This window comes from Hyaena hyaena, unplaced genomic scaffold (assembly GCF_003009895.1).
Source record: "Hyaena hyaena isolate Hyena2069 unplaced genomic scaffold, ASM300989v1 scaffold_24, whole genome shotgun sequence".
Lineage (NCBI taxonomy): Eukaryota > Metazoa > Chordata > Mammalia > Carnivora > Hyaenidae > Hyaena > Hyaena hyaena.
Window position 1 is genome coordinate 4,151,667 of NW_024080656.1, and position 26,661 is coordinate 4,178,327.

The following is a 26,661-nucleotide window of genomic DNA, read 5'->3' on the forward strand; positions in this document are numbered from 1 at the left end:
TCAGTAGAAGTTCACAACTGGCTATGAGGAAATTCCAAAAGTACTCCCCAAAACTACTGATATTACTATTTGGAGCCATTGCAGCATGCCAACCTCACTATAGAGATCCCAACATGACTATATGTTGAACGACGGTACATGTTTGGTTCCAGTATGTTTTTAAAAATCTCAATCTCACTGCTTTAGAGTCACAACACATTCTTTTGAGCACATTTGATTCAAAATGTCTACCCTTAGCCACCCATTACGGGACATCACCATACAATCAACCTTCCTTTAACACTTGAAGGTCTTGGGGCTCCTGGATGGCTCAGTGGTTGAGTGACAGACTCTTGATTTCAGCTCAGATCATGATCCCAGGGTTGTGGAATTGAGCCTCAAGATGGGCTCCAGGCTGGGCGTGGAGCCGCCTTAAGACCCTCTCCCTCTCCCACTGCCCCTCTCTTGCTCACATATGTGCATGTGTGCACACTTAGTCTCTCAAAAAAAATTTTTTTGAAGGTCTTCCAAACCGACTTTGAGAAAAATGAATGTATCCCCTCACTGTGTCGGAAAGCTCTAACCCACTTTATAGCTTGTGCCAAGCACGGCAATGGACTCCACAGAGGAACTCAACAGAAAGTGATGCCAGGACCTGAGCAAATGAGTGGTGGGCAGAGGGAGCCCCAGAAAGGTTTCCTGGAGAGGGTCAGAAAGGATGAGGCAGAGTGCACGTGCTCACCTTGAATTTCGGGATCTCCACAGGCCCTTACTGACACCAGCACTCAACAAGGGAAGGGGCTATGGACAGAAATGATCCAAACACTCAGCAGTGAGCGGATCATTAAATAAGCCACTGAAGCTTGAATATGGTGGAATAGCATGCCTGGTACTTTAAACATCTGAGGCAGAAAAATGGCATTTCCTCATATGCACTGCTCCACACCATATATACCTAAGAAGAAGAAGCAAACCATTCCTAAAACTATCTAATGTAAGCAATTTTTTTCTTCTTTTAACTTTTTATTATGGAGAATTTTAAAGACACAAAATTAGAAGAGAATAATAAACCTTTATAGGCCCATCTTTAACAATTTCCAGCGTATGGCCAATTTTATTTCTTCTTTTTACCCCCACCTCAATTATTTAGGAAAAAATCCCATACACAATATTATTAATATTAGTTTATATTATATCATACTATTGTATGTTAGTATATATCTTTTAAAGATCTTTAAAAATATCATTATCTAAATATGAGTAAATTTTAAAATTTATTATAAATGTGGGTAGATGCCTAAAATGCTTTCTGAAAGGAAATCCTTAAAACAAAAAGAGAGTAGCCATCACTGGGGACAGGGGCTAGAGTGAGGAACAGCAGAGACTTTACCGTACATTTAATACCATTCAGTAAAGCTTACCATCTGCCTACAACAGACAGTGCCATGCCTAGAAGAGCAGCAGAAAGGCTGCCATGACAGGAGGAAGGCACTGACGCCTTAATGGCACCACTGAAAGCTGGAAGTTGAGTTTGGATAGGAGATTCTCAAGGAGTCCTTTATGTAGATTCAAACACTAGCAGGTGACAGTGTCAATCAGTGATAGGATATGAATCCTCTCAAAGGGAAAAAATAGCTGTGAACTCAGTAACATTACCAAACATAATTATGCTTCTAGTCGTGTGCAGGTCCAGACATTCAGGAGACGAAATGGACTCATCTCAATCTCCCTACTGCCATGTCCAGCTACAGAAGACTCATGAAATCCATCATTTAAAAGCACTGCATGAAACGATGCTCAGCATCCCTCCTCATCAGGGAAATACAAATCAAAGCCACAGTAAGACACCACCTCACACTGGTCAGAGTGGCTAAAATGAGCAAATCAGAGGACTCCAGATGCTGGCGAGGATGTGGAAAAATGGGCACCCTCCTACACTGTTGGTGGGAATATAAACTGGTGCAGCCCCTCTGGAAAACAGTGCTGATGCATAGGGATACATGGACCCCAATGTTCATAGCAGCACTCTCAACAATAGCCAAAACATGGAAAGAGCCTAAGAGTCCATCAACGGAAGAATGGATCAAGAAGATGTGGTTTATCTATACCATGGAATACTACATGGCAATGAGAAAGAATGAAATCTGGCCATGTGTAGCAACATGGATGGACCTTGAGGGTATCATGCTGAGTGAAATAAGTCAGGCAGAGAAGGACAGCTACCCTATGTTTGCACGTATAGGAGGATTAGGAGGAACTTAACGGAGGACCATGGGGAGAAGAAGAGGAAAAATAGCTGGGGAGAGGGAGAGAGGCAAACCATGAGAGATCCTCGAATGCCAAGAACAAACTGAGGGCTGACGGGGTTGGGGGAGAGAGGATGGGGGGATGATAGGCATGGAGGAGGACATTTGTTGGGATGAGCACTGGGTATTATATGGAAGCCAACTTGACAATAAACTATTTTAAAAAAATAAAAATAAATAAATAAATAAAAGCACTGCAATGTTAAAGGGCACTTCAAAAACACTTTTTGTTTTAAACGCATTAATGTCTTCACTTTCTCCTTCTCTTTTCCTCATCTACAGTCCTTGTAATTTCTGTGCCTTATAGGTTGCAAAAATGTTATTTCCTTCTGTGGTTGTACTGTTATATTTACAGCATATTAACATCATCTTGGAACCCGCTAGGATAGTTGCTGGGTTACAGGGTTATGTTAGAGAAATAAGCCTTTGTGAGTGCTTGTTTATGTTGAATTTAGCTACAACAAAGTGCTCCACATGTTGTTGTTGTTTAATGTTTTATTTATTTTTGGGAGAGAGCACGCGAGCAGGGCAGAGGCAGAGAGAGGGGAACAGAGGATCCGAAGCAGGCTCCACACTGACAGCAGAGAGCCTGACGTGAGGCTCAAACTCACAAACCAGGAGATTGTGACCTAAAGTGAAAGGCAGATGCTTAACCGACTCAGAGCCTCCAGGTGCTCCCCATGTTTTAATCTTATAATCAGTATAATGGAGAAGCTATGAGAAGATGATGAAAAGCAGCTGGCTTTTAGAACCCTGTTCATTTCTGTCCCAACTATGACTCTCTGACAAACCCTAAGACGTTAGAGATACAGACAAAAGTCCAGAAAGACTGGTCTCAATTAGACTAGTTAAAACCCCAAACTTCTGAGTATCTAACAACAACAACAACAACAACAACAAAACACTTTCTTACCTTAAAACATCACATGAACAAGGCTAATAAAATGTTTCCCAGTAAAGGTCAAAAGGAAATGTCTATATGAACAGACTTTTAAACTTTTTAAACTTCTAACTTTTCATTAGTTTGAGCATAAATAAGTTCCAAGAACTTTAAATTGTTGGTTCTTGGGGCACGTGGGTGGCTCAGTTGGTTAAGCATCGGACTTAGGCTCAGGTCATGATCTCGCAGTTCATGGGTTCGAGCCCCGCGTCGGGCTCTGTGCTAACAGCTGGCTCAGAGCCTGGAGCCTGCTTCTGGTTCTGTGTCTCCCTCCCTCTCTGACCCTCCCCTGCTCACGTTGTCCGTCTCTCTCTCAAAAAAATAAAACATTTAAAAAAATTAAATGAATAAATTGTTGGTCCTGCAACTGCATTTCTTTTATTGCTTTGCTGAACAAAACCCAGTATTTCTAGATAATACATAGAAATAGTTCGCCTAAGCATAGGCGGTATAATTTCTACACAGATGATGTTTAACTATACTTAGCATCAAGGACCCATTTCTTTTACAAAAATGCTTACCAGGACAAACTTATGTAAGAAGGGAAATGAAACCAGTGACAAATCCAGCAATGTTTTCCACACAAACTGCCTAATTTTGCCCCAAAAGGCTGACGTTCTTCTCTGCCCACAAATGAATTTTCTCGGTCTGACTAGAGATTAACTCCATCAACGACTGAAAACACCAAAGGAAAGCGTCACCATAGCCTCTCCCTGGCCCAGCGGTACCTGCTTCATCAGGGGAACTGGGTGAGGCGCTATCCTGGGACAGCGTCGTCCAGCTGGACTCCTCGTCGCTCGGCGCCAGGTTCTGGATCCGGTGCAGGGCGCAGTCAGTCTTGGCCCCTGTTTTGGGATGATCCTTCTTGGTCTCTGGGCTGGATGACACGGTGGCCACCTGACCGTCTTCGGGGCTGAACTGGGCTTTGTTTGGTTTCTGTGGCGGCGCTTGGCCATTGCCGATGACGGTGGAGGCCTGGCCCGGCTGGGGCTTCTCTTCCACACCCACATGCTGGTTGCCTAAGTTCTGCTCTACTTCTCTGGTTGAGGTTTCCAGGTCTGCATAGTAATTTAGGAAGCTCTTGGTTCTCCTGGGTTGGGAGGGTAAAATTTCACAGCCTGAGGAATCACATGGGTGGGGCTCTTTGCCCTCTAACTTCTCAGAAGTTATGTTGATGACTGCAGTGGGGCTGACATTTTTGTTGGGGTCCTGCTGCCCTTGTTCTGCAGCCTTCCGGAGCTGGTTCTCGCCATTTTTCACCAGCTTGATGTTGGCAGAGCCGTTTCCCAGCAGGGGCTGTGCAGCCGGGTCGGAGAGACCCATGGCCACCTGGATGTTAGTTAGTGCATATTTCTTCCTGCATTTGGGGGGGGTGCTGTTCTTGGTTTCGGTGTGTTTTATTTCAGCATTCAACAGTTCATTGTGGGAGGAACGGAGATTAAGGGTATTTGGCGGTGTGGCTGGGCTGTTCCGATTCGTGATGTCTGTGGTTCCGCTGCTGGCCATAAACACTGCCAAAGTGTCTACACCTGAGTCAGCTGGAAAAAAAGAAAACTAGTCATTAGCTGCCTGGCAGGATTAAACTGCTTAGCATACAGAGTGAGCAAACATTTTTATACAAAAAAAAATTGAAAGAATTAATGCTTCCACTGCATACTTTCTTATAGAATTGCCTCATTTTCCTCTTTATTTTCACTGTTCACTCATAAATAGGAATAAATAAAAGCCTTAATGTGGATGCATGAAATACAATTTATAGAAAAGCTAAGAGGGCAGAGGGCCCAAATTTTACTTAGCATCTCCCTCTTGAATTCATATAAAAGCATTTTCTTCTGGTAACTGTCCTTCGTTTTTTGCAACCTTAAAAATCAAGCCCTTTCTAAATATTCACACCAAATTTCTTTTCTGTCGTTCCTATAGGCGACAAAAGAAAGTTGCTCGAAAATCTTCTGGGGCTCCAGCTTTCTAAGTTAACCTGAAAGGTTACTGTTCAGTGATGTAACACACATCTAAGGTAATTTTTCTCAACCATGTTTAGAAATTGTGTTCTGGATGCCTGGAAAAATCAAATCTCCATTGGAGTTTGCTAATATCTTTGTGAACATTTCTGACCTGGGCTTAGTGTTTTACTAAGCAGAAATTTTGGAGAAATGGCTCAGTTGCTCAAGAATGTACACACACACACACACATAAAACTATTAGCAATAACGTAGCATTGAGCCCTTGGCTACCAACGGGTTAGAGCCCCCAAAGGAGTCTGAATATATTCCACTGAATTAAAACACCGACTCAGCTGTTTGCAGTCATCACGTGCCCTTGCCGGACTCCTAGGAAACTACCTGACAGTTGCATTTATCTCAAATATTGTTCTTACCATCTGTGATTTATTCCATGTGTCTCTTGCTAGGAAGAAAGAAAGGTTTTTAGGATTGGAAGGGAATAAAATTTATCATCAGAATCCCTAAGGTTTCACGTTTCTCAATCTGTGAAGAATGACTCCTTTCTGATCCTTTGCCCTCCACAGAGGTCTCAGTGACTTTAGACCAGCAGATGAGCCAAAGCCCCTAACATTCCTAAAATTGTCCTGTGATGACTCCCTCTTCTTCCTCCAGGCAAAACAGGGACCTCCATGGGGGAGGAGGGCAAGAATTTTCCTCTGGTGGGGAGCTTAGAGGTATTCCGTTCTATCATCAAATACTCAGGGCTACCTACTTTAGGGAAGGGTCATCCCACTCATGGTGCTGACTCTAGTTGTTCATCTCTTAACCAGGGCATGAAGATAAGGTCTCCATTAAGCAGCACTGGTTGATTATAAGAACACTGGGGGCTTCTGTCCTAACACCTTCAGGAGAATGGCAACGGGGGAAAGAGAGTGACCTTCAAGGAACTTCACTATAAACAAAGTGGGGGGAGAGAAGAGCAGCTAGAGGAGGATTTGGGGTTCTAGAAAGGAGTTTTTGTTTTTCAAAGATTAGATTCCTGTGATGTTTTACTGCTTATAAGCTAGAAACACAGAGGTCAGCAGAAAAGAGAAAAGTGGAAACACAAACAAGGAACAGACAAATAAGGCAGAATCAAGGTGACAAGAGGAAGGGCCACAGCAGATATGAGATGAGAGTCAGTCTTGCCCAAGACAAGGGATACTCCTCCACGTGAGAAGGAAGGAGAGGGACTAAGGATGGAGACAGGCACGTATACTACTGCAGTGACACAAAACAGAGGAAAGCAAAACTGACAGCCTCAATTTTCCCTGTGAAAGTAAAGTCTTCCCCTGAGGGGAAGCAAGCTAGGGGAACATAAGGAGAGGAACAGGGTCCAGAAAAGTCACATGGGAGAAACGCAGAGTTGGTGACTTTCTAAAAGAAATGTGAAGTTTGATGGCATAAGAACAGACACACAGATCAATGGAACAGGCTAAAGGGCCCAGAAATAAACCCATGCAACTACGGTCAATTAACTTATGACAAAGGAGCCAAGATAAGCGATTGGGAAAGGACAGTCTGTTCAATAAATGGTGTGGGGAAAACTGGGCAGCCACATGCAGAAAATTGAAAGTGGACCATGACCTTATCCCATACACAAACATTAACTCAAAATGGATTAAAGACTTGAACATAAGACCTAAAATCATAAAACTCCTAGAAGAGAACATAGGCGGTAAGCTCCCTGACAAGGGTCTTGGCAATGGTTTTTCGGATGTGAAACCAAAAGTAAAGAAACAAAACCAAAAATCAATAAGTGGGACTACATCAACCCCCTAAATCTTCTGCACAACAAAGGAAACCCATCAACGAAATGAAAAGGCAACCTACAGATGGGAGAGAAAAACAAAAACAGTCAGATGGGGGGTGGGGGGGGGGGACATGATCAAGGTGGCAACAGTGGGGAGGTGAGTAGATGAGGAACGCACTCTGAGTGTGGCCTGGGGAGGGCAGGGAACAGAGTCGGGAGGAGGGTGGAGAGCTGGGAGGAAAAGGCCAAGGGACCAGAGATCTCCAAAAGGTCAGGGAATAGGTGTCACAGGAACAAGGAAATGTTCTCAACCACAGCTGCACGCATCCCTTGGGGGAGCTTTTTAAAAGAATAGAAGGCTAGGGGCACTTGGGTGGCTCAGATGGTTGAGCCTCTGACTCTGGAATTCTGCTCAGGTTATGATCTCACGGTTCATGGGATTGAGCTCTACATGGGGCTCTGCACTGACAGCGTACAGCCTGCTTGGGATTCTCTCTCCCTCTATCTCTCTGCCCCTCCCCCACTCTTGTGCTCACGTACGTGCACTCTCTCTCTCACACAATAAATAAAATTTGTTAAAAAAAAAGTATAGAAGGCTAAGCCCACCCCTAAAGACACCCCCAAAAAAACTGTGATCCAATCAGTCTGGGATTGGACACAGTGAGGGTAATAAAATGTTCTCTGGGTGACTCCAACGTATGGCCAAGGCTTAGAGCCAGTGGAACAAGAAGTGAGAGATTTGGAAGAAAAAGATGATATATATCCAAGTTAATGATTTCAGAGGCACTTGGAAGACTCTGATCACGCTAAGCACACCCCTTGTCTTTGCACACATTCTCAGCACTCTTCCCTCCTGTCTGGCAAAATTCAACTTTACCTTTAAGATTCAAGGTAGCTATCACCTATTCGTGAAGCATCTTCTTGCCCCTCCAGGCAGATTCAAGGGCTCCTTCTCCTATACCCGAAAACCCTCATCAATGTAACTCTATTATAGCATCATTCACTCCGCATTAGACTTCCAGCAACCAGAACAGCAGTGTAGTACACAGTAGGTGCTCATCAGAAGTTTATAGAATCATTGAATAAAATGAAAAGAACAAAAAAAAAACAAGTGTTTCATTAACATCTTCAAGAAATGTTTACATTAAAAGCCTAGGTTTACTCAAGCTTTTATCCCATATAACAGCTGAGCATGCTTTAAAATAAAATTTTTTAGGGGTGCGTGGGCAGCTCAGTCACTTAAGTGTCCAACTCTTGATTTCAGCTCAGGTCATGATCTCACAGTTGGTGAGACCGAGCCCTGTGTTGGGCTCTGTGCTGACAGTACAGAGCCTGCTTAGGATTCTGTCTCCCTCTCTCTCCGCCCCTCCCCTGCTCACTCTCTATCTCTCTCTCAAAATGAATGAATGAACCTTAAAATAAAATATTTCAATATACTATCCAGACTAACTTATTTTGCTCCCCAGTCATGGCTCAAGAAAATTCTTACTCAATTCTGCTATAACTCCCTAAAGAAGAAAAGGCTATTTAGAGTCAAAAGTCTGTTTTGTGACCCAGAACAGACTGGTATACTTCTCTGCCAGACATGATTTCTCATCCACTGTCATCCTACCAGCTCAAAGTTGTCCATGCCGGGGCGTCTGGGTGACTCAGTCAGTTAAGCGTCCGGCTTCAGCTCAGGTCATGATCCCACGGTTCGTGGGTTCGAGCCCCACGTCTGGCTCCGTGCTGACAGCTAGCTCAGAGCCTGGAGACTGCTTCAGATTCTGTGTCTCCCTTTCTCTCTGACCCTCCCCTGCTCATGCTGTCTCCCTCTCTCTCTCAGAAATAAATAAAACATTAAAAAAAAATGTTGTCCACGCTTTGGTCTGAACAGCCTTCAGGCCCAGCAGAGGCTCCGGTGCACACGGCACAGTGCCCCAGTCACCACCAGCATCCAATTCCAGGCCTTCCTCTGTTCCCTCGCTTCCTCATATTTACCACCTTCATCAGTAGTAACAATGAACAGAAAAGAAATGTGTACGATGAGAAATAGTAACATGATAATAATATAAATGGTAAAAATGATGGAGAAAAACTAGTGCTCTGTGGATATAAACATGAAAGGATGACTGTTCCTCTTCTATCCTAGGACCACTCCCTCACACCCACATTTTGCTCTCTCTGTAGGAGAAATGTAGGACATTTTAACCTGCTTTACCCAATACTCACACTATATTGAGACTCAAAAGTCAGGTGCTGTTCAAACTACCTCCATTTATCTTTGCCTGATTTTACTATAGATTTGAGATCAAAAACTACTTTGTCTAATATTCCCTTTAGTTGGGTGTATGTGTGTGGAGGGAGTTAAATCCACCAACACATGGGCTAGACCCTAAGTGAGGATTCATGACATTGCTACTCTACATTTTCCAGACTAGGAACACTGAAATAGCCCTCCATGAGTTTCTTACCCTACTGAATTCTGCCAATTTTCCTTGAAGTGTTTCTCCAGTAAATCGAGTTTCCTCTTCCCACCTCCTCCACGACTGCTTTCAGGTCCTCATCACCACTTATCAGTTCCTTCTAAATCTCTAAGTGTAATGGCTCTGCAGTCTCCTGCCCTGTTATCATTCTAAGAACAAACTGATCACGTAGTTCTCCTGCTTAAAAACATCTACTGGCTCCCTGCTGTTCAAATTCAGCTCACTCTACAAGCCACTTCAAATTCTCCTATGCTAGTCTCAGATCTGCCCTTCCAGTCCCACCTCCTGTCGCTGCACCCTCCCCCCCCATGTTTTCTACACTACAGCCACAATCCACCTTCCTGACAATGCCAACCTCTTCTCAATTTCCCCCTCTGCACAGTCTGTTTCCTCTGTCTGGGAATGTTCTTTGCCTTCATCTCCCCTAGCCCCACCCTATACCCTACCTGAAAGCTCCTTTATAAATCCTTCAAAGCAAGGTTCCTTTAGCCTTTCTCTGATTCCTGTACACAATGAGGGCTGCCCCCTCCCTCTGTGCTAGAGATGTAACAGGCTGTTTATATCAGCAAGTCTATTCCATACTGTAAATATCAATTGAGATGTTTATCTCTCCTGCTAAACTGTGAATTCCCTGAGGGTGGTGACTGTTTTGTTCATGTTTTAGGATAGTTTTATTGAGATGTAATTTACATATCATAGATCTCACTTTTAATGTACAATTCAGGGGTGTTTAGCATATTCACAGAGTTGTACATACATCACTACAATCTAATGGCAGAATTCAATGATCTATTCTATTATCGTCCCCAAAAGAAACCCTCCACTCATTAGCGGTCACCCTCCAAGCCCCAAGCCCCTGGCAACCACCAATCTACTTTCTGTCCTTATGGACTTGACTATTCTAGATAGTTGACATAAACAAAATCACACGACACGTGGTCTTTTGTGACTGGCTTTCCTCACCTAGTGTGTCATCAGGATTCATCTGTGTTGTAATATGTATCAGTATTTTATTCCCTTTTTTTGGCCAAATCATAATCCAGTGTATCAACAGACTACATTTTATTTATCTATTTATCAGTTAATGAACATTTGGGTTGTTTCTGTATTTTAGCTATTATAAGTATTGCTGCTTTGAACATTCATGTATAACATGTTTTCAATTCTCCCGGGTATACAACCCAGGAGCAGAACTGCTAATTACATTATATTGCTGGTTCTATAATTAAATATATTTGACCTTTTGAGGACCTGTAGACTCTTGTACAAAGCAGCTGCACCAGTCTACATTCCCATCAGCCGTGTAGGAGGGTTCCAATTTCTCCATACCCTCCCCAACACACATTATTGTCTCTTTCTTATGCTAGCCATCCAAGTAGGTATGAAGTAGCATCTCATTGTCATCTTGCTTTGCATTTCCCTTTCATTTTTAAATTCTCAGAATCTCCAGGACCTTTTTGCAAAGCCTGGCATGTAAGAGTACTCAATAAATGTTTGAGTCATTAACCCATTCACCCATTCGCTCACTAAATATCCATTGAGCATCTGCTATGTCCTAGCTGCTCTTCTCAAGGTCAAGAACGTTACAGTGCATAAAATAAGCAAAACGAGTGAGGACTGGGTAAGCAAATGCCAGTAACCCTGAGCGTCTTCAGGACAGAGGTGGTTCTGCTCCTCCTGGACTTCTGTTAGCTGGATGGGGCCCCAAAACTCTGCCATCACTTCTACATCTATTCATCATGCTGCTATGAAGCTCCGCATCAGTCCAGGAGGATCGATTCCTATTCCAGAGCTAGGTGCAAGCTGAGTGAAGAGTGTGACAAAAGCTAATATTATTACTGCCATCGCTCTCCTGCATACACATGGAGAAACATCTGTTACAGCCTGGATGCATTTCTCCTTATCTGGTACCAGCCCCACAATTTTTCTTGGGGAATCAACCTTTCTACATGCTCATTCCTTCATTAAACAGGATTTCCGGTGCGCACCACCATGCAGTAGATATGGTTCTAACTGCTAAGGTTCCAGCGGTGAGCAAAATGGACAAAATAAAAATACCTACTTTCAGGCAGCTTACATCCTAGGGCTTCAGCCCATGTGTTTCAGGCAGAGATAACACTCCCCCTTACTTCGTGGAGAGAAGGCCCAGGCCCAGCCAGTAAGAGTAGCAAATCCCCATGGCTATGGTGACTGGCTTGAGGAAAAGCATGAGACCCACCCAACGTCAATCCTAAGACAGTTGCCGGAATGATCAGAGGAGGGGGGCTCTTTTTCTTGAACTAGAAGATATAAGCCTAGGGGCGCATGGGTGGCTCAGTTGGTTAAGCGTCCGACTTCGGCTCAGGTTATGATCTCACAATGCATAAGTTCGAGCTCTACGTCGGGTTCTGTGCTGACAGACAGGTCAGAGCCAAGAGCCTATTTCAGATTCTGTCTCCCTCTCACTCTGCCCCTCCCCAACTCATGCTCTGTCTCTGTCTCAAAAATTAATAAAACAAAACAAAACAAACAAAGGCTTATATCATATCTTATATGAGCCTAGAACTTCAAGGGGTCACCATGAAGAGGCAAAATGAGTTAGCACGAACTTAACAAATGAGCGAGCAGATCCATAAGATGGAGAGAAAGGAGGAAGCTCTAAGGACATTGTTGAAATCCCTAAAACAAGCCATGCCTGAAACATGATCCCCCTAGACTTCTTGGGTGTTAAAAATCAATTGATGTGTGTGTGTGTGTGTGTGTGTGTGTGTGTGTTTAAACACACACCACAGTTAAACCACGTTAAACTGAACTCCTTTTTGGAATTCAAAAAAAAAAAAAAGCCTTAGCTAATAAACAGTATTTTTTATGCGACATAAACAAAATTAGGTAAGCCAGGGTTACTTAAACCCCAAGATTAACAAAGCTTTCCTGAACCCAGAGTCACAAGGATCCCAGGACGGAGATGTAACCCCACAACTTGGGTGACATCCTGATTCAAACTCATGCTGGAATCTGTACTTAGGCCTGCCTGCTCTGCTTTCTCTTTTCTGAGACCTCTGGGCATCTGTCAAAAAAAAAAAAATTTTGTCAGTAACGACAGGAAACTCCTCCCGCCATAACCTGCTGCTCTCCTCGTGCTCCCATGACACGCTTATAAAATTGGAAATTGACAAACGGGCCCCGGGAAGCCCAATGCTGGCCCCGCTCTTCGGTGAAACTTCAGCTTCTTCAACTTTCTGCTACACAAATTTATTTCCACTGAGGAGTTAACAGCAACACTTCTACCCTGAGGAATGTTGCCTTTTGAACTAACCCTGAAAGTAGTAAGGAAATGAAATAACTCAGATTTTTTTTTTCTTTAGGAAGGAGAGGCAAAATAAAGCTGGTTTCCTGAAACTACTCATGAAAGTAAACTCTCAATGTGACAAAAATGATAAGAACTTCTCTATGAACAAAAGAAGCAAAGGTTATGAGGAGGCAGCTTGGGTCACTGAGGCAGAGAGATCACAGGATCAGAACCTTGGAAGTTTCTAAAGCCAAAGGAACAGGTTCCCACAGCTGATTCACAGGGCAACTTCCCCAGGCTCTTAGGATAAGAGCGGGATTTCAACAGTCAGGTCTTACCCATCTAGAAGTTTCCCATGCCCTCTCAGCTTAATTGCCTGAGGAGTCACTTTGTTAAAAATCCCCAGTGGAGCTGAGGAGACTCAAGAGAGATGTACCAGATACTTTTCTTCAAGAAACTCAGTAAGGGGCACCTGGATGGCTCAGTAGGTTGAACAACCGACTTCAGCTCAGGTCATGATCTCATGGCTCGTGTGTTTGAGACCAGCGTCAGGCTCTGTACTGACAGCTCAGGGATTCTGAGTCTCCCTCTCTCTCTCCGTCCCTCCCCAACTTGCGCTCTGTCTCTGTCTCTCTCTCTCTCAAAAATAAACATTTAAAAAAATAAAAAAAACAACAACAACAAAGAATAGCGATGAAGTTATTAAACAGACTCACAATGGCTAACGTAGGCAGAGAGACTTATGAGAAAAAGGTATTTGCAAAGGAAAGAGGTTAAGGAAAGGTACCCCCGAAAAAAATCACAGCTGAGCTGGGTCTTAAACAGTAGGCAGGAGTGGGTCAGGATGAGAAAGGCCCTCCAGACAAGGGAAAACCTGGCATTCCGAGAGCACCCCTGGCAAATGTGAAGATTAGTTATTTCAGAAACACAAATCGGAATTTATGTATTCAAATAAGAATTACAACCTTCAAAGCAGTCACACTGACACAGTATATGCTTATCCCAAAGGATATTTTCTCTGCTCAATTTCCAAGCCATCTTCATCATTTAGAAAAGTCTCAACATCTTTGGAAGGTTAATGTATTTTTAAAATACAGCTCTAGATTTTTATAACCAACTCTGATGAATATGGTCAAAGATCAAGCTTGGGAATACTGGTTTCGGTGGGAAAAAGTAGGTGAGTGATAAAGTAATGACCCAAGTTTTCTTCAGTAACTGAGAAGCTGGGACTCAAGTCACTTCCAACAGGGAACATGATACAATGGCAGACTCCCTGAAATAGGGGATCTACTTGACTTTGCCACCAGCTGAGACCTCCATGGAAGGGACTCCTGAGTTGAATCTTGAAGGTTCAACAGGGATTATTCCAGGAAGATAATGGCATAGGTTCAGGGGTATGTTTGTTTTTTTAAAGGTTCCTTGTTGGGGCACCTGGGTGGCCCAGTCGGTTAGGAGTCCAACTTCAACTCAGGTCATGATCTCACAGTTCATGGAGTCGAGCCTGTGTCGGGCTCTGTGCTGACAGTGTGGAGTCTGCTTAGGATTCTCTTTCCCTTTCTCTCTCTCTCAGTGCCACTCCCCCTGTTTGTGCTCCATCTTTTTCTCTCTCAAAATAAATAAATAAACATTTTTTTAAAAATAAATAAACATAAAAAAAAAAAAAAAAAGGCTCCATGTAGTCATAGCTCCCGGGAGTCAGGAAGTGTGATGGAAGGCTACCTTACCCCAGTTATTGGTCCAGATCTTCCCACATTAGCTGCCATCTGAATTTTCGAGTAAAAAACTGACTGGAATATATACTCCACTGAAAAAAGAATACTGCTTTTCTTGTAAAATGTGTCACATCCTATACCAATGCATGATAGTAGTAGCTGTCATTAAAAAAAACGTGCTGGGAATGTCATTCTCTCTTATATAACTACCGAGGAATAAAAGCAATTTGAGTACCATTAGGAAGAATGAATACATTAGCATAATAAAATATAAGTGACAATTAAAAATTCCTAGAAGTTATTTGATTAGTTTACTTCCATTTAGAAGAAAACACATCATTTTATATACATGCTAGCTTTGTTCTTACAGTTTCCATACTGAGCCTGTGTTGCAATGTATTAAAAGATTTGAAATATTAGAGAATTCCTAGAAGGGTCATTCTCAACAATTTAAACTGTGTTCTTTAAAATGAAACATGTTATTTGCTTTGATTTTCCAAAACCAATATGCCTATTCAAACATGTATTTACAAGAAAATCTATTTGCTGCTCCTAAATTATCACAGTGTGATTAGATGGTCTCTAAAAATTAGCTCTGATTTCCTAATTTTCCTGTGTGAATTTAGGTTTTCACATTGTTTTTGGCTGTTTTGTATATAAAGGATATTACCTGTCACTCATATACCTCTCCTGAGCTTAGTGTTTATTCTATTATGTCTTATTTTAGTTCTCTGTTGAAACAGAACATGCAGTGTCATGCAAGAGAGAAAACAGCCCGGATGTACTGAAGGAGTTTAATTACAGAACTGAGGGACTGTAATAGCTATTTGTTCTAATTTAAATCTACTTAAAAACTCAGAATTTGCAGAAGGTTTATAACCTAACAAATACGGATTCTATCAGATTCATCTTTCATTTGCAATCCTATCCTATGTTTAATTCAAAATGTTATTGAGAGGCGCCTGGGTGGCTCAGTTGGTTAAACATCTGACTTTGGCTCAGGTCATGATCTGATGGTTTGTGAGTTCAAGCCCTGCGCCCCACATCGGGCTCTGTGCTGACAGCTGGGAGCTTGGAACCTGCTTTGGATTCTGTGTCTCCCTCTTTCTCTGCCCCTTCTCTTCTTGTACTCTGTCTCTCTCTCAACAAATAAACATTTTAAAAAAAGACAAAATGTTATCGTAATTGCTTCTTCCTTATTATATCACTGTGAGGTTAAGAATTAAATCCCACACCACAGTGTGTGTGGCCTAGCATCTGTCATGACACAAAGAAAGGGATATGCAATAAAATTATGGTGGTTTCTTAAAGGCCTGAATTTAATCAGCATAGATCAAGGAGGATACTGAACTGGGGAGCTCTATTCTAGACAAACCCAACAATGGTCAAGATGCTGTTTATGGAGATTCACCACCAACACTTCATTGTTCATACATAACTGTTCACAGGCGATCATGCGCAATGCTAGATGGCAAAATTTGACATAGTTTTAGTTTCCTGTTATAATCAATTCAACATTTTTACGTTTCGCAATTACTAGAGTCAGGCAATTATTATATGAATACGGGTAGATTCAATTGATTATTCTATCTTATTTTAACGGCTGACTTTTCCACTACACGAGTGAACAATAAAAAGCAAACAGATGTCATTTTAGCAAACCACATTTAACATCAAAACAATCATCCATCATAGATATTTGTTAAAATTTTAATATTCAACTGTTTCTCTGCATTGAAAAATGTGAAGGTGTGTCTGACCTGGAAGTACTCCTGACATGGATCACTGGATGCCAGCAGTGGTGCAGGAAATAGGTTAGAATCTGAAACCTGAAAAGAGGGATCATTTGAGAAATTAAAACCCAAATAACAAAGCATAAAAGAAAAAAAAGCAAAGCATTGAAAATTCTTCCAAAAGCTGTCAAAAATGTTAAACAATTTTCGGCAGATAATATCAAAATTTGTGTTTATTTATAGTTGGTCACAACACATTTGACTGAAATTTCAATTTCTGCTTAACCACATTTTCCATAAACATTTCTTGAGATTCTTTTTCCACACCAGTCTGGAGTCTATCTATCTATTTATCTTTGTATCTATCTATGTGTCTCAACTTTCCAATGCTTTTTCTCATTAAAAACACAAAATTCAGCATGGAGGAGGACACTTGTGGGGATGAGCACTGGGTGTTGTTGGAAACCAACTTGACAATAAACTATTTATAAAAAAATAAAATAAAAAGTAAAAAAACAAACAAAGAAAAAAACCCACACAATTCAGAAGGCAGTAAGGAAAAAAACTGGTGCATTTCACCACATAAAAATTTAAACATTCTGTTTGGGAATAGAAAATGTCTACAAACACAATAAAGACAAAAAAACTAACTGAAAAAATTAATACTGTGACATAAAAGGGCTAATTTCATTTATACAGAAAGGTCACCTTGAAATTATTAAGAAAAACGTAAACAAGCCTATAGAAAATGAGCAAAGGACAGGACAAATTCCCAGAGAAACACAAATGTCCAATGAACAGATAAATAACTACCCTCAGTCAAAATGGAAGAAAACGCACATTTAAATAACAAGGATTCATTGGTTTTCCTCTGCAGACTGCAAAGATTGACAAGCTTGATAACACATAACCTAAAGCAACAACACTGGAAAAAGGAATTTTCAAAACTTGGCAATGGGAGTAAAAGCTGGCAAAATTTTTTGAAGGGCCATTTAGAAATATCTGAGCAAATTCAAAATGCATGGCCCTCACTGTACAGCCACTGCATTTCTGAGAATTTATTTTACAGATAAACCACATGGACTCTTGTTCTCAAAGCAAAAGATCAGTAACTAACTGTTCTTCAGTGGACAGCTGGTTCATTAAATTAGGATACATCCGTACAGCGGAGTACTGTGCCGCTATTAGGAAAAACAAAGTGGGTCTACATGAGCTGATATGAAAGGGTTTCAAGACTAAGTGATGAAAAACATGCAGAGCAGGGCAAAATCGCATTTGAGTAAAATTTTTAAAAGCATATACATATATACAAGCATGTAAGTATATATATACACACATTACACACACACACACACACACACACACACGCATGCATCTACATAGAAAATTTCTTAAAGGAATAAAGCACTAGACACAGTGAAAATGTACCAGTTTACCCAATTACATACTTAGTAAGGAAAACTGAAAACAGACCTTGTTTTCAATGAGTTGCTATCAGAATGTCACTTAGAATGACAATCTATTATAAACCCAAATGCGGCTACTGTAAGATCCCGTTTACAGAACATACAAAAACAGGAAAAACGTATGAATGTCAGGACAGTGGTTTACCCTGGAGGGCGGGAAAGAGGGCGAAGCAGGAGGGGAGCCTCTGGGACGTTACGATACAAATGCGCTGTTCCTCGATCTGGATGTGGAAGCTCATGAAGCTGTACCCTTACGTGCACGTTTCCGTATGCTCATTATAGTCCCGGGAGAGGTTTCTTGAAAAAGTCAAATGCTGGCAGTTTTTCTAAAGCATTATTCAAAATGTACAACTTTATACTGTGAAGACTGAAGTCAATGTTAACCTTTCCAAACTAGTAACCTTTAATAGGCATTACCCCCAAATTTATGATTCAGATAATGACCTGACCACTTGGTCTACTGACCCACAATACATTTTTAATTATATTTCCACATATTGTGTGTAAGGCTCATTACTCTGGTATAATTAAAAGGGTGGGTATATTTTAAATTGTCCTGAAACAGCAAAAGATGCTTCCTCTATGTACCTTTGCTTTTGCCCTGTGCCTTTCTCAGCTCCTGAAAAGTATTTTACAATTTTCTTTTTCTTTTTTTTTTTTTTTAAGTTTTTGTCTTCAGTGTACCTTAAGTTATAAGCAGAGACAGATGTGAAGTGACAGCTATTTCAAGGCAATGAATATCAATAAAAAGAGAAAGCTAAGAAGAGGCATACTTAAAGGAGTAAAAAGGCTTTAACAAACACTAAGAATCTGCATACTTTTCACTGCATCAGATCTTTAAAAAAAAAAAAAAAAAAGAAAAGAAAATTCCTTCTCCCCAACATGAAACAAACTCCAACGTCTATAAAGGTATGAACTGACATTCAGATAATCACTTCAGATTTTAAATGATCCTGTGCTATTATTATCTGACCAACATTTATTCCATATGTGCATGGGTTATGCTATCCCGCCATCTCATGGAACTTACAGACAGACCAGTCAGGGAGATGGACACGAAACACAAAAGTATTCATATCGGTGAATAAGGATATATGACCTGGAGGACACAAATTCAGTTCTCTGAGAAAATGGAACAGGGCAACACCTATTAAGACTGGAGAATCAGGGGGCGCCCGGGTGGCTTAGTCGGTTAAGCGTCCGACTTTCGCTCAGGTCATGATCTCGTGGTTTGTGGGTTCGAGCCCCGTGTCGGGCTCTGTGCTGACTGCCAGCTCAGAGCCTGAAGCCTGTTTCAGTCTGTGACTCCTTCTCTCTCTGACCCTCCCCTGCTCACGCTGTCTCTCTCTCTCCTAGAAATAAATAAAAAATATTAAAAAAAAAAAAAAGACTGGAGAATCAGAATACACTTACCTGAGAAAGTACAATCTAAGTTGCAACTTGAGGACTAAACAGGATTTAGCTGAGTTAACATCACACACCTACCACGTGCAAGGCACTCCCCGGCCCCAGGAATAAAGCACAAACATGTAGCGCTATGTTGCCCTAGGCATTTATATCCTTGATGAATAAGCCTAAACTGGTAACAGTTTCCAGCAATTTTGTGGCAAGGGCTAAATCTGCATAAGAATAACCTGAGAAATATAAAAGCACTCAAGTATGGTTTTTAAGAAAACTTTTTTGATGTTTATTTATTTTTGAGAGACAGAGTATGAGGGAGGAGGGGCAGAGAGAGAGACAGGATCTGAAGCCGGCTCCAGGCTCAGAGCTGCCAGCACACAAGACTGACGTGGGGCTCAAACTCACAGACTATGAGATCATGACCTGGGCCGAAGTCGGCTGCTTAATCGACTGAGCAATCCAGGCGCCCCTCAGCCCCCTCTTTTTTTTTTGGAATTATGGTTACTCGAGAGTTTCAAATTACCTCTATGGCTCACATTACTTTTCTGTTGGAGAAGCACTGACCTAGGGGATGCAGACAGAGTCTGAGACATTACCCTAATCAAAATATTATTTACCTTTTCCATAAAAGCAAAGGCAGGAAGAAATGCCACCTCAGCTGTAAGGCCAGAGGAGGTGTGCCAGCATTCAGGACAGGTGTCTCTGCTTCCCTGAAATCACATTCTGAGCTCAAAGACACCAGAGACTTGCGTAGGCCACTATGAGCTCCATGTTAAGAATATAGCTGTCTTTTTATTTTTTTTTACTTCTTTTAAGTTTACTTATTTATTTTGAGAGAGAGAGAGAGTGAGCACAAGAGGCGGAGGGGCAGAGAAAGGGAGGGACAGAATCCCAAGCAGGTTCTGTGCTGCCAGCCCAGAGCCCAATGCGGGGCTCAAACTCCTGAACCATGAGATCACAAGTCAGATGCCCAACCAACGGAGCCACCCAGGTGCCCCGAGACAGCTGTGGTTTTAAAACAACTAAGTGAAGCCATCTAGTAACAATAGTTTCCCTTCCAGCAGCATTTTCATGTGTCCCATTAATGAAAATCTGCAATGCTTACATGCTTTGTGATAATGCCACAAAGGCCCAATAAATGTCCAAAAGGACCACAGAAGAGCGTCCTCAAGCAGAAATCATGGAAGCACTGTTAAACAAATGAATAAGTAAATAAGTTAAATACCCACCTGTATTTGGTTCAGTATATGCTTTTTCCCCATTGGATATAAATAAATGAATTCAAAATTTTATATATACCTCAACTTTTCCTATCATAGCAATCCAAACCTCAATGTCTTCATTTTTGTCAACATTATGTGCCCGTGACCAAGAATGCCACCTCTCACACTAATCATGCCCTTACGTGTTCCACTTGTGTTACTGATTATTCTTATTTGTCATACTGTATTTGTAATTTAGGATGAAGATTCTCCCTTATTTTTATTATGTATTTTACCTTTTCTTAATTACACACTGTACACACTGTATCAGGTTTCAAGTAGGAAAGAGAGGATATAATCAAATTGAATAATTTGAGGTGGGTTTAATTTAGGGACTATTCAAAAAAACGTTGGCAGGGTAGGAGGTAGGAGAACCATAAGAGATACTGCAGACTCTAGAAGTAGCGAGAGCCAAGTTACCATCTTGGGGTGAGGGATGAGAAAGCTGTGTGCAGAGAGAGCACTGCCCAACACAGCTACCGTCTGCAGGTGGGGGGGAGAGAGGGTTGCCCGCTTTCAGCAACCTGCATAGAACTGGGATATTCTCCTGTTCTCACCACCTGACATTTTTAACTATAAAGTTGAGAAACTATTCCCAAGTAAGCTAAAGCCATGTGTAATACTTCTTTTTCCAAGAAAAAGATGAAAACGCCCATGTGTTCATCCATTTAGATACAGCTTACTTATTGCATCCTTGATAAAATTTTCTTTGAACTACCTAATTGGTTTTTTTTTAATGTTTATTTATTTATTGGCGGGGAGCAGAGAGAGAGACAGACAGACAGACAGAATCCCAACCCCACCTTCAGAATAAAGTTCTTTGAACCATTGACAATCTAATACCCAATTGATCCTAGAAACTCATTTACTTAAATCCTTCATTGCCTTCAAAGAGTTACTCTCCTGAAAACTCCCACCCAATGCAATCCGATCAAAAACAATCCCTTGCTGTAACAAGTATTTTATAATATCCCTTTACTATCTAGAAGTGAAATTCATAGATAAATAGCCTATCTATACAAATGAATTCCAGAAAAGGAGTAATAATAGGACAGATACGATTCAAGAAGCAAATTCTCGGGCCCGACTACACCAGCAGTCATAACGAACAGCCATCAGATGCCCGCAGCTACGGGTAGATTACCTTGAGTGCAACAACCATAAATACAAACTGACCCAGGCATGTGCTGTGTCATCAGCCCAGAAATCATGATTTGCACTACTGTGAATAACGGCAATTTCAAAACGCTGAACAACTGTAAGAAAATTCCAAAAAACACTAAATACAAGCCAATCTTACAATTAGGAGTTTCCACTTCTGGAATACATAGTGTATATGAAAGCCATAAATAATACTTTAGAACTTCTAGGCTCTTGCAGTTATAAGCATGCTGTCTGCCTACATGAATATTAGGTAAGTGTGTGTAAGCTTTGCTGAGTAAGACATTCTTTGTCATACAGGGCTGTCCTGAGTTCTGTAAGACATTTGTCATCCCTGGTCTCCAACCAGAAATGCAAGTAGTGGGCCTCCTTCCACAGTCCCTAAGGGGCGCTATGCTGTAGACACTTCCAGCCCCCCAGCTTTGAAAGTTATAATGTCAGCCCAGATTTCTCTCTCCACTTCCTAACTCAATTCAACACTGAGGTCCTGTATGATCTCGAACCAATACTTCATGTCTGAAGCACAAATTATTCAACTGGAAATCGTGGTTACCACCCATCTGACAGTTACTATGAAGATCAAATCAGATACAACAGGTTGCCTGCTTTGCTTACTGCCTGGCAGATATTATATTTTCTTATACCTATGACCTGTTTTCTCAGCAAGGTTGTAAGCTTTCTGAAGGAAAGGGAGGTGTCCTGGAGATCTCTGCACACCCAATGTAAGGCCCTGATAAACTGTGGTGGCCCACATCTTTCTTCCCTCCCTGCCCTGTCCTGCACTCTGTGATAATGTTCATAAATAATAAACTGCATCCAGGAATGGAGGAAAGAACTACAATTATAATGGGAACTTTCTTTCTGCCATTACTGAAGTCATCACTGTAGCCTGCCAAGCATAGGAAGGGCTGTCAAAAAACTGTCACTTAACCCTCCTGAAAATCTACAAGGTTGGATTAATTGATAAATACTTTTAAAGTAGATGCTTCACTCTAGGGTGGGACCTATCTCTAAATTCATATTGATTCAATCATCCTTTAAGGTTTCAAATGTTTTTCCCTAAAGAACTTTAATCTATATTTTCAGATCTATAATTTGGGAGAGCTGCATCAGATGACTCCACAGTCCAACTCTGAAAAATCCTTTAAATTGCCTACTTCATAACAATACACACAGTTTCCATTAAACAACTATAGTGTGTAAAATTTTATGATATAATGGAGAGTATTTAATAAGTATATGCATATGCAAATTTTTATTTCTAGTATTTTGCATTTCCACAGAGAAGAAAGTAGAGGTGTGGCAAACCATATTTCACTCTATGAAAATAAACTTGATATTTCAAGGAAAGTTTTGAGGCATGATTGCTAGTAGCAATTTCTTGCCATCCACATACCTGACAGCTAAATATCTACTGTTGAGAATCACTGTTCTGGGAAAGCCTAAATTTGCCACTAACATAACTTAAAACAGAAAAAAGTTCCAGCAATAAAGATGTAGGGACTAATCCTATCTCTAATGTCCATTATCTTATACAAAAACACATCAGAACATTGATTTGTGATTCTAGCTCTTTATCTCACTTGATTCGATGTCCTCAGAGACGGATTTTAAAACCAATTCCAAGAACACTATCAAAAAATATGCACAGAGAAGGAAAACTCAGTTTCCTGAAATGTATCCCAAGGGGGAAAATACCCAAAATTGGAAAAGAAATACTTTTAAGACAGAATAAAGGTAGACTTTTCCATTTATGAATTACCTTTATAATTTTTAACAAGAATTTTTTAAATGAAGCAAAAACCTTATGATTCCCCCAGAAAAATATTTCATCTCCATTTTTCATACTTCAAAGGCACAATACCTGCAATTTAGAAATAACAGCAATATTTAATGCTTCTAAGAAATAGCAATTTAAAATAGGCTGCTGGATGGCTCTGGAGGGTGGACTGCATTAATGGCCTCAATTAACACCTCTCCCTGTATCCTCGCCCTCTGCCCCCTAACTTTGTAGTTCTTTCCCACCCACTGTGGTCTAGCTGTGTGGCTTGCTCTGGTCATTAGCAGGTTAGCAAATAGGATGAGAGAGAAGCCTGAGAAGCCTGAAATGGCCCATTTCCAGCCCCTTGAAACAAGATTACAATCCATGCTACTGCCAGAACACATCCCGGCTGGGCTCTCGGAAGGATGCTGGAGGCCTCTTGGCGGAGGCCATCTTAGACAGCCTGAGCCAGCTGACCATCAAACACATGGGAGAGTGTCACAAAGGGCTGCATGCTGTACCCGTAACTGACTGCAGGACCCCGAGAGAGCCCAGCAAACACCGTGGGCATCCCTCGGCCATCCTGTAGATTTCAGTGGCTATCGCCGAAGCTACTGAATTTTGCAGTGGTTCATCACACAACATTATTGTGGCAAGAGATAAATGATACATGAATTATACCTGCAACAACCAAAATGAGATCACAGAAGAGCCACTGGGACTAAACCTGAATCAGTCCAAGGGAGCTATGATGCTGTGTGAGGATCCCACTATGGGGAATCAAGTTCTTCCTTGGACACTAATGCCCTCCCTAGGTTACACAGGAATGTCTTGATCAATATAGGCTGTATCTTTGGTCTCTCTTGTTGTTCATTCACAACACATGACCGTTTACACTCAGTATGTCAGAGTACGCTGTGATGGCAAATTTTAGGAATGTGGCATAATTCTAGTAGGAACAAAATCAGAAACAAAAAATCAATAGGAAACTGAGTTACATCTGTATGATGGAATATTATGCATTATTTAAAACTGAGGATATTCTATATTTAGTTATCTAGAAAAATCTCTATTAATAATTATTGAACAAAAAACTAGCTATAAAACAGTGTGATGAGTATACTGGCATTACAGTATTTTTAACTTTTCTGTAGGTCTAAAGATTGCCATAATGAAAAGTTAAAATAAAGGTGGAATGCACAGTGTCCTTCTTTCATAAATTAAAAAAAAAATCTTTTTGGTGGCTCAATCTTTGGGTGGCTCAGTTGGCTGGGCGTCCGACTTCGGCTCAGATCATGATCTCACGGTTCGTGGGTTTGAGCCCCACGTCGGGCTCTGTGCTGACAGCTAGCTCAGAGCCTGGAGCCTGTTTCAGATTCTGTTTCCCTCTCTCTCTGACCCTCCCTTGCTCATGCTGTTTCCCTCTCTCTCTCTCTCTCAGAAATAAATTAAAAAAAAAAAAATCTTTTTGTGGTAAAATAAAACGAATTTAGAAAATCATACAAAACGAATAGTTTATTAGTTACTATAAAGAAAACACTCTTATAACTACCACCCAGATCAAAAAAAAGGACTTTTCTAAGCCACCCAAGTAAACAAACTATCTTGCTTCCTTCCTTGCTTTTCTTTATGATTTCATTACCCAACTGTATGTCCTTGGTCAATATAGTCAATTCTTATCCATTTTTTAAAATTTCATATGTCTTCTAAGTTACATGTAATCTATGTTCCTCTCCATCCTTTTCTTTACCTTGCAATTTATTCATTAAAAAAATCCAGATCTGAGTAAGTCATGGCATGAAAGGTACAGCGTAGGAAATACGGTCAGTGGTACTGTTACAGTTCTGTACGGTGACAGATGGCAGCTACACTTATGGTGAGCATACCATAAAATAGAGACTTGTCAAACCGCTATGCTGTACACCTGAAACTAATATAACAGTGCATGTCAACTCTACTTCAATTTTAAAAACTGAAAAGAAGGGCGCCTGCGTGGCTCAGTCGGTTAGGCATCTGACTTCAGCTCAGGTCATGATCTCACGGTTCGTGGGTTCGAGCCCCGTGTCAGGCTCTGTGCTGACGGCTGGCTCAGAGCCTGGAGCCTGCTTCAGATTCTGTGTCTCCCTCTCTCTCTCTGTGCCCCTCCCCTGTTCATGCTGTCTCTCTCTCTCTCTCTCTCTCAGAAATAAAACTTAAAAAAATTTTAAAAAATTAAAAAGAAAAATCGGGTCCATCTGAGGGATGGAGTTTGCACAGTATGGATTCTGCTGACTTCATACTCATGGTACAGGTGCACACGTTACACTGTCCTCTGAATTTCCTGCACATTGGCAGTTGGATTCAGAAGCTTGAAAAAACTGAGATTCAATCCATTGGTGGGATGCTCCTTCATGAGGAAGCACATAATATCTTGTTTTCACTGTTTTCTAATGTTTGCAGCCATTGTCAGTTACTATTTGGACCCATTAAATAAACAGAGATTGCAAAATGGTAATATTCTAATTCTCTCATTTTCAATTATTGAGTGGAAAAATTTTAGGAGATTCCTCCCATCGTCTACTACGTGGTTACCCAGTAGTCAGTTCATACGAGAAAGATAGGGTAAATATTTGATTCTTTCCTGACTACTTTCAAGGTAACGAAGAGGCGTTCCATTAACCTCAGGTGGAAAACAATAATTTTTTTTTCATATCATGAGATGTCATTGATTTAAACATATTTGCAACCTTTAGTTTTGAACCTCAAATCATCCCAGTTTTTACCACTAGGATCGTCTTCAGGTTGACTTCTGAGTCCTCCTGACTCGGCCCCAATCTGTGACTGCTCCCTTGCTCGCCACTGCCAAGGGATAGTCCAGGCTCCTCTAGTCTCTCTCCCTGGTTACTTTCGGTGTTAAAAGCTCACTCTTCCAGATATTTCTTAGGAAAAGCTCACAGGAGGGGCGCCTGGCTGGTTTAGTCGGTTGGGCGTCCGACTTTCGCTTAGGTCATGATCTCGCAGTTTGTGGGTTCGAGCCCCACGTCGGGGTCTGTGCTGACTGCCAGCTCAGAGCCTGGAGCCTGTTTTGGAGTCTGTGACTCCCTCTCTCTCTCACCCTCCCCTGCTCACGCTGTCTCTCTCTCTCCTAGAAATAAATAAAACATTAAAAGAAAAAAAAATTTAAAAAAAAAAAGGAAAAGCTCACAGAAACAATATTTTCTCCTCTGACCTCTTGCATGTTAATAATTGTCAGTGTCCTTTACACCTGAAGGCCAATTTTCCTAGACATAAAAAATACAGGCTCACATGTTTTCTTTGAGTTCGTTAAATATGTTATTCCATTCTTCTTCTGGCATAAAGAGCTTCTGTCAGAAAGTCTGTGAACAATCTAATTAATTCTGCTTTTGTTTTCTTTTTGTCTACATACCCAAAGGACCTTTTTTCTTGTTTTGTTTTGTTTTTTTAAGGCAGTAAGTTTACTAGATTATCTTGACA

At 41.2% G+C, this 26,661-nt stretch overlaps 1 protein-coding gene across 10 annotated transcripts in view; it reads right to left on the reverse strand.

The window, feature by feature from the left end:
- Positions 1–26,661, reverse strand: part of APBB2 (amyloid beta precursor protein binding family B member 2) — a 379,646-nt gene that overhangs the window by 186,749 nt on the left and 166,236 nt on the right. For 9 of the 10 annotated variants that reach the window (XM_039227003.1, XM_039227004.1, XM_039227011.1 and 6 more), the window contains 2 exons: positions 16,163–16,231; positions 3,954–4,763 (listed from right to left, as the gene is read on the reverse strand). In XM_039227003.1, coding sequence (XP_039082934.1) covers positions 3,954–4,763; positions 16,163–16,181 — 829 coding nt within the window. In that variant the 5' untranslated portion in view covers positions 16,182–16,231. Of the gene's footprint in view, positions 1–3,953; positions 4,764–16,162; positions 16,232–20,107; positions 20,127–26,661 lie in introns of those variants that run through there. The other variant, XM_039227005.1, reaches the window with a different exon arrangement.